The sequence below is a fragment of the Kryptolebias marmoratus genome, linkage group LG16 (genome assembly GCF_001649575.2).
Source record: "Kryptolebias marmoratus isolate JLee-2015 linkage group LG16, ASM164957v2, whole genome shotgun sequence".
Taxonomy (NCBI): domain Eukaryota; kingdom Metazoa; phylum Chordata; class Actinopteri; order Cyprinodontiformes; family Rivulidae; genus Kryptolebias; species Kryptolebias marmoratus.
Window position 1 is genome coordinate 680,641 of NC_051445.1, and position 8,538 is coordinate 689,178.

The window sequence follows — 8,538 nt, forward strand, 5'->3', positions numbered from 1 at the left end:
CAGACACAGTTCTGCATCAAAACAAGAAAATAAAAATGGACTGAGACGAGTCAGAGACGTTCCACACCCTGACCGACGGTAGGCGTTAATCTGAGTGGGTTTGCAGGAATGAAGATTACGCTGCAGACTGATGCTCCCCACCTCCTCCAATTATTTCACCTTTTATGCTGCTTACATGTTGCTTTTTTCAGTTAGCCTTTTGGCATCTTTAGTTGGCCATTTATAGAAATGTTTGAACTCTTAGTTAACCCTCTGGTACCATTAGTTATTTTAGTTTAGTATATCCTAGTTTATATAATTTCTGATCTGTTCAGCTGAGGTTCTTAAATCCTAGTTTAGTTTATGTTATCTTATTATCAGTTTATTATATCTTAGGTTGGTTCTGCTCATTTATTGAATTGTGTTTTTATGCGGTAAAGCGCTCTGAACTGCCTTGTTGCTGAAAAGTGTTATAAATAAATTTGACTCCACTTTGGTTTCTGTTCAGGAGGTGAGATAATGAAAATAAAATGACTTCCACAGAACTATCTAACCTGCTGAGAGAACAATGGAAAAAGTACGTTTCTTAGTCAGAAACAGTCTGTAGGTGTGAGGTTTGTCAGACTGAAGCCTAAAAACAGCAGCAGAGTTTTATGCTGGTGTAGATTCTCAGTCATCCAGGCCATGGTAAATTCAAAAAAAGTTAAAAAACAAAAACAACTGGACTTCTATTCTGTAGCTGAAGACGTTTCGCTTCTCATCCGAGGAGCTTTCTCAATTCAGAAATAGAGAGTGTGGAGTTGAGCTTTTAAAGCTGAGATGTGATGAAGCAGCAGAGTTTTATTAATCAGTTGTTGAAACAAGAACACTGAAGGATTCATGAAGAAAAATTTCTAAATTCAGAAAATAAATGATCCTTCAACCAAAAACCAGCTTCTGAAGATGCTTTTAGCCATTGATCCTGGAGTTTTCAATCATGGGGTACAGATCAAAACTCGACTCGTTTTTAACAGAACAGAACTGTTGACATCTCCACAGTGAACTGTGACTCGACCACATCCTGTCACAGATGGAGGGGGTCTCTGAGGTCTGCCAGCTCTCAGCTAAACTTTAACGCACTAATTTATCATCTCTCCTTTTGCTTATATTTATAAGACAGCGTGGCCTGTCCTCCGAGGAAGTGACGTGCTCGTCCTCGTTGTAAAAAGCGTCCAGAGGAGCGAACGTTTTCCTTCAGCGTGTCGTCGGCGTAGAAACATGCTCGCTTTCACTCCCTGCAGCTTTGTTGTTACAACATGGAGCCTCTGGATCTGCTTCCTGCACTCAGGTAAAAATAATCTAAAACTGAAATTTAGAGCAATGTTTAAATTTAACATGAAAACATTTTATTTCACATTTATGGTTGAATTACGAGAACGTCAAAACAGTTTCCAGTTTGTTCAAAAAGTATTTTAAAAACCTGATAGGATTAATCATAATGAACTAAATATAAAACAAATATTAATTATTAGATTGTTTGTGTAAATATGAGCCTGTGTTTAGGGTGAATGTAAATATATTTATGCAGATATAAATGTGGACAAACACTCACTTCGTTAGATCCACCAATCAGACGGCAGCTCGTTGCCTTCAGGTGTGTTGAAGACGACCAGCTGAAGTTCGGACGGCGAGGACTCGAACGCGGCTGGTTGTTGGTCGCAGGTTTTCAGAAACACCTCTGGTCCAAAACAGAGAGAGCCGAGTTCTGCAGAACACCAGCTCTGAATGGACAACATGTCCACCGTTGGTGCAGCAGAAGACCACTTCCTGAAACCTGACCTGGTCTGGGTCTGGATCCACTGGACTCCAGCAGACCTCAGTCCGGTCAGAACCTCTGGGACCTGGTGGAGCAGGAGGCTCACATCATGGAGGTTCAGGCGATAAATCTGATGCTAACATGTCAACCTGGACCAGAACCTCTGAGGAACGTTTCCAACATCTTGACTCCATGACATGAAGAACTGAGGCGGTTCTGAAGGCAGAGGAGGTCCATCCCGGTTCTAAAAGGTGGACCTGATGAAGGTGCTGCTGAACGCAAACATAGATGAAGTTTTTCTTGTTTGTAGCTGATGAAGATTTGGGGTTAAATCCCATCCGACTCCTTTTTATTTTTATTAAAATAAGGTTTATTTTGTGTTATTGGCTGAATTAAATGTACTTTATAAATACAGTTTTCTTATTTTAAACTTTTTAAAGTTTAAAATAAACCAATCAATCCAAAACATCATCAGGTCAGCAGCATTATCTCCTAAATTTAAAATACAAACCATTTCTCAGCATATAACAGTGTTTTCTGTCATGTTTATGAAGCTGTAAATGAGGGCCGATCTGTCAGATTTATAACAGAAATAAACTTGACAGACTGATTGAAACCTGCTGGAGTTCTATTTTATTTGATTTTAGGAAGTTTCTCTTTATAAATTAGCATCTTTCTGTCAGCAGGAGGCTTCATGGAACAAAATCAAGAACTGAAAAATGAAACTAATACGAACACGAACAGGTTTTTAATCAAAGTTTCAGCTGTAAAAACTTTAAAAGTTCCCAATTTCTCTTGAAAGGAAAAGTTCCAGGAACTGTTTTTATTTTTTATTTGAGGCTCGGAGGATTTATCAGTAAAACGTCTGAAACGTTTTCAGCATTTTGACTTTTTCATTTCCCAAATTAATGAAGCGATCTCGCTGTGGCGTCGACAGAAACCGTTTCAGGTCCGTTTCTGAGTTCTGCTGAAGCATTTCCTGGTGTTTAAACTCACTTTCGTTGGTAGAAATCTCAGCTGGTGAACATTTGAAAATATTCAAATCCAGTTGTTCTCTACAAGCAGCCAGATGGTTTTTCGTTTTGGACTTTGGCTTTTAGTTCTTGTACCTGAATATATTCTGAGGTTTGTCTTCGTTAAGAAACTGACCTTTGACCTCTGAATGAACAGAGCTGTGTCGACACTCAAACAACAACTGAGCAAAGTTCATATCAGATCTTTACTGTCTGAGAATCAATAAAAAACACCAAACAGTTTGACAGAAAATAGGATTTTAGCTCCAGGAAGGGGTTTTCAAAGAGTTGTTGTCTGAAAACATGAGATCCAGATGATGATCAGCTGAAGACACGACTTTCAGACCCAGGAGTTCTTTAGGTCCAGTTTTCTCACAGAAACGTTTTCAGCTTGCAGGTTGTTTTAATCACATTCTGTCAGCCTGTCCAGGATTTATCCCCACTTTCAAAGATAAGAAAGAAACCAGGAGGATTCAAACATTTAATAAATAATAAACATAAAGTCTGAGCTGCTGATGGGTCGATGGGTTCTGTATTCGGTGAACAAAGACGTACCTGTTGTGTATTTTCTGGTTGATCTGGAATATTTTCTTTAACTGTAACTTTGTGCTGAGTTTGTAAAGAAGCTGTTAGAAAATCTGAAGCATTTCTGAGGAAACGTTCGAACAGGAAGCTGAAGCTAACAGGCTGATATTTCTGGTTCTGTTTCAGGTTCTGTTGCTGTGATCTCAGTGAACCAGCCTCCAGAGGTCACCGTCGCTCTGGGTCATGATGCCGTGCTGCCCTGCGACTTCCAGGCCTCCCCGGATGAGACAATAACGGCCACCCCCGTCCTGTACTGGTTCACCGACAGTGATGACTTACTGAAATCTGATGGAAAATACGCTGGACGTGTCCACCGTTTGGACCAGAACTCTGAGTCTGAAAACAAGTCCATCGTTCTGAAACGGGTCCAGTGGTCCGACAGTAAGAAGTACGAGTGCAAAGGGTCCTTCACCACCAGACAGAGAGGCAGTTTCAGGAAGACAGGGAATCTCACCTCACTCATCGTTTATGGTAAAGAAAGTGTTTCTGGAAAATAAAGACCAAATATTCTCAGGAAGCTGTTTGTCAGAAGAAGGATTTTATCCTCTGGTTTGTTTACAAAGTTTATAAGTTTCAGGGGAAAATCAGGTTAGATAAAAAATGTCCCTCAGAATAAAAACAATACAGTCAGATTTAAAGCGAAAGGAAACATCTGAGGTCAATAATGTTCATTTTTTATAAAGAAAAACAGAATTCAGGGACATTTCATCCCCGAGGAGAACAACATTAAAATAACCTCCTTCTCCTCGTTTACAGACAGATAATTCAGAAATCACTCAGCTCTAAATGAATCCCTGAAACTGAAGATGTTGAGGTTCTCCTCAGGAGGGACGAGGACGGATAGGATCAGGACTGAGGTCCTCAGAGGTCCAGCACAGGTTGAAGGACTGGGAGATAAAGACTGAGAGGGTTTGGACATGTCCAGAGGAGGGACAGACGGATGTTAGGGACAAATAGGACAGATATGGATGCAGTTAGAGAGGACATGGTGGACAGAGGACAGAGTTAGAAACTAACCAAACACAGAAACGATAAACGGAGGAAAAAGTAGCTAAAAGCAGCATAAGAAGCTAAAACAGAGGCAGCAGCTGAAGCAGATTTCAAACAGAATGATGTTTTTGAAAGACTCTAAATGTGTTTTTATGAGGAAAGTTTTTGTAAATAAGGTTACAAAAACCAAAAGTCCGGAGATCCGGACCACTCCGACTGTTGACAGGAAGGACAATATCGACTGAAAGTCTGGACCAGGACTGTAAACTGTGAGCATCTGTGTTGTTTGTCCTTTCAGGCTCCATGACCTTTAACCTCAGCAGCCATAACGCCTCTCTGCTCCGCTGTGAAGTCCTCGTGTCTCAGAGGTCCAGCCTGGTTTTGTCCGTGTCCCAGGACAGATGTCTCCTGCAGAGCGTGGCGTTGGACGCAGAGCGTCTCCAGCAGACGCAGGTCAGACTTTCTCAGGAGGTTCATCTGGAGCGTGGAGGAAACTACGAGTGCCAGCTGCGCCTGGGAACCCGTCTGCTAACCAGGAGCTTTTTCCACACCAGCGTTCCTGGTAACGTTCACCACGTAGATCATCTGACAGCAGCGGAGAGGAGCTTCTCTGATTTTAAACCCGGTTTCTTTCAGTCACATCGTTATTTTCCAGGACTTGAACAGTTTGTTGGTGTTAAAGGCTCAGTTTGTTTGTCTGAAAGGTTGTGGTGTACCTCAGGGAGCCATGTTGGATCAGTTGTCTTTGGGATAATGTTCATTTTATGCTGATGACACCCACATTTATTTCTCTTTAAAACTAAAAGTCTCTGCCTTGTTTTAGTCTGTTTTAGTCTCTTCTCTTTACTGAAACAAACTTCACTCAGTGATTTGTGTTGATTTGTGCTGATTTGTGTTTTCAGCGGACTCGGGTCGCCACCCCGAGCCGTGGGTTCTGTACGTGTCTCTGCTCCTGGTCCAGACCTTCATCCTGCTGGTTCTGCTCGTCATCACTCTGCTGCGCAGATAAATCTGCTCCGTCTGCTGCGAGGCGCCGTTCAGCTGTAAAGTAACCGCAGTAAACCCACTCCGTGTTTTTGGTTTCGCAGTAATTTTACATCACTTTTAGCTCCGAGGATGGATTTTATATTTTCATCTTTTGGTTGTGGAGTTCCTGCAGATATGATGATAAATTTACAGTTTTTGACCTTAAATGATAAAACAAACCAAAAAATCTGCCCCTCTTTAAATCTGAGCTCAAATTAAATTAATGTTTTCTGTTTTTTCGCTACTTTTTCTTGTCTTTTATGCTGATTCAGTTGTTCTGTAATATTTTTAACTTGACTTTCTGTGATGACTAAAACGGGCTGGAAACGGCTTCATTAGCAGACGGAAAACAACATGATGAAGATGAGTCAAACAGAAAGTTTTAATGAGAAACGCTGAAGGCAACAAATCTTTCAGTGTTTTTAAAAAGAAATCCATGACGCGAGTTTCTGCAGGTGGAAAAAAACATCCAAGTTCTTTTAATAAAAATCTGTATTTTATCAGCAATCTTCTTGTTTAAGTAGAAAATGTCAGGCGTTTTTATTCTAAATAAAATAAAATACTTTGGCCAATGTGGTGCAAATATTTGAAATATAAAAAAACTACAGACCTGAAAGGAACACCTTCAGCTCCACAGACTGAAGATAAAACCAAACAGATGATTTTAGGATTAAAATGAGTAAATAAATAAAATCAGGTTGTTTTCCTGTTTGGCCTCATGGTGGCGCCGCTGATCTGCCTGAAAATCAGCTGGAAACCAATTAAACAGATTTATTTTTATTATTTCATTTTGTGATTAAACTGCTTCTGTTTCAGTCTGAATTAATAAAGTTAAACAGTCCGGATGTTTCCGTCCTAAGTGTCATCAGAACTTAAAATAACCCTCAAACATCTGCATGATCTGTCAGAAAATAACGCAGCTTTAAAAACTGTTTCGATGCTTCGGAAAGTTTCAGTCTGACGTGTTTTCAGGAGGTTTGAAGGATTTTCTGCATCTTGTTTTAAAGTTTAAATAAAAACAGCTCTTTGTATTAAAGAAAAACTGGATGTCAGATTTAAATCTCTTCATTGGCTTTATTTTTCAGACCAACGGGTCTGTTTTTATCTGGGATAAAACGTTTTTATATCAATAATTATAACTACTGCTTGTTTTTGTGTAATTGTCTGTTTTTTTACATAATGTTGATGCATGTTTGTTTTTTATAACAGCAGAATAAAAGAATAAAGATTTATTTTATGATTGTTTTAATTTAATAAAGTTCAGAATTGTTCCCAGCAGTAAACATTATTACTGAATTTAAATCATTTTAATTAAAGCTGCTGTCAGAAGTTTCCTGTTCATTTAAGCCTCAGACTTTAGTTAATATCACCTGTTAACCCGTTAACCCGTCATCTTTAACTGATTTCCTCCTGATAATCTGAATTTAAAACAAACTGAGAAAAGTCTTATTTCACTCATTTAACAGGTGAATAAATCTTAACCATTTATTTTAAAACATCCAACTTATTCAAATGTCTAATTAATCCTTAAACTTCCGGATTATTTTATGTTTGTGTTGAAGCCTAACTTTAAAGGTTTTAATCTTCAATTTTTTTAAATCTGAAAGATGTTTAAGATAAATAAATGTTTCCATCTTCATGTTTTGGAGCAGTTTGGTGTTTTTTGGTGACCTTCTGTCCTTGAATGCAACACGTGGGGCTTTCTGGAAGGAAGGAAACATCACATGGAAAAAAAAAAAACTGTTGCTATAACAACGGCTCTGTGCCTCCTCCTCCTCCTCCTCCTCCTCTTCATCCTCCATCCCTCTGCTGCAGTGCATCACACCCTCCTCCCCCTCCCTCCTCCCTCAGACCGAGGAGTTCAAACAAACATGTTGGCCTCCGGAACAGATTCTCGTCCTTCTGTCTCCTCTGGATAAATAACAGGACACACATTTCTTTATTGACTGTTGGGACTGCCGTCATCCCGTCCTCCTGATGGACCAGTCCGGACCGGACTGATGGAAGCCGAGCCCCTCTGACTCAGCTTCAGGACAGATCTCAGACAGGTGAGCGCGGCAGGAGGAGGCTCTCCGGTGACTTTACGCATCTGTTTTTGCTCAGATCTTTGATCGTGTTGGAGGAGGATTAAAGCCGCTCCTCTGCGGATCCTCTCCACAGAGAGGTGCACACAGCGGACTGAGATCCAGATCCGTCAGAGGACAGATGCCGTCCTACAACTCAGGCTGAGCTCAGACAGCAATAAGACCCACATGAGGCAATAAAAGCACAGAAACTTCTTCCAAAGCCAAAGACACGAGGACTCCTCGCTGCTTCCATCCAACCTCCTTTTTCAGGGTTTTACTTCTTCTCAGGTCACATCTGCACCAGGAGAGCAGAGCTTTGATTCATGCAACATTCAAACCGACCCTGAGTCTTCCATCAGTCCAGCCTGAGACGCCTGTCCTCAGAGACCTGTCTTCCTCTTTTTGTCCACTCAGAAGCTTTTTCCACCCCTCCTGAAGCAGAGACTGAAGACTGGAACCAGGACTCATCCCTGAAGACAGGTCCCTGACAGGTGAAGCTGCTCTCAGATCTTCCAGGTGCTTCAGAAGACCTCCTCCGCCCCCCCACCCTCGGCCCCCTGCAGCAGCAGGAAACAACAGGAGGAGAGGAAGAGGAGGAGAGGACCACGCCCAGAGTCCCAGACCTCCATCAGTCAGAACGTGTGTGTGTGTGTGATCTGTGTGTGTGTTTCAGAGACGTCAGGATGTCCCCAGAACTCCAGCTGCTCCTGCTGCCTCTCACCCTCCTGGCACTTCAAGGTGAGTGGGCGGGGCTGGCGTTGCCACGGTGACGGCACCTTGTTTGTTTCTGCAGGTGTTTCCTGGTGTCTGATGGACCACAGCTGAGCTTCTCACTGAAAACCCAACTGTTGTGTTTGTTTGTTTGTTTGTTTGTTTGTTTAACTGCAGCAACATGAGATCATTTTGCAGCTTTAAAGGTCAGATGGTCCAACTCTGTTTGTTCAGTCGAGGTGGTTCTGATAGGACGCCTCCCTTTGTAGAGTTTTCAAACACGTCCCACTGGGACGATTGGATGGATGGATGGATGGATGGATGGATGGATGGTTGGATGGATGGATGGATGGATGGATGGATGGATGGATGG

At 41.5% G+C, this 8,538-nt stretch overlaps 1 protein-coding gene across 1 annotated transcript; it reads left to right on the top strand.

Moving 5' to 3' along the window:
* The first annotated feature begins 1,048 nt into the window (after positions 1 to 1,048).
* LOC112449943 lies at positions 1,049 to 6,984 on the top strand. The gene is made up of 4 exons (XM_025002848.2): positions 1,049 to 1,306; positions 3,499 to 3,843; positions 4,661 to 4,924; positions 5,265 to 6,984. Exons 1-4 carry the CDS (start codon positions 1,237 to 1,239, stop codon positions 5,369 to 5,371), a joined length of 786 nt encoding a protein of 261 aa, XP_024858616.1. The 5' UTR covers positions 1,049 to 1,236; the 3' UTR covers positions 5,372 to 6,984.
* The last annotated feature ends 1,554 nt before the right edge of the window (positions 6,985 to 8,538 follow it).

Bases quoted from the DNA above. Each gene is read 5' to 3' on its own strand.
- LOC112449943 (XM_025002848.2), top strand. From the start codon at position 1,237: ATGCTCGCTTTCACTCCCTGCAGCTTTGTTGTTACAACATGGAGCCTC. The intron at 1,307-3,498 runs GTAAAAATAATC...GTTCTGTTTCAG, and splicing joins GATCTGCTTCCTGCACTCAG to GTTCTGTTGCTGTGATCTCA. The intron at 3,844-4,660 runs GTAAAGAAAGTG...TTGTCCTTTCAG, and splicing joins CACCTCACTCATCGTTTATG to GCTCCATGACCTTTAACCTC.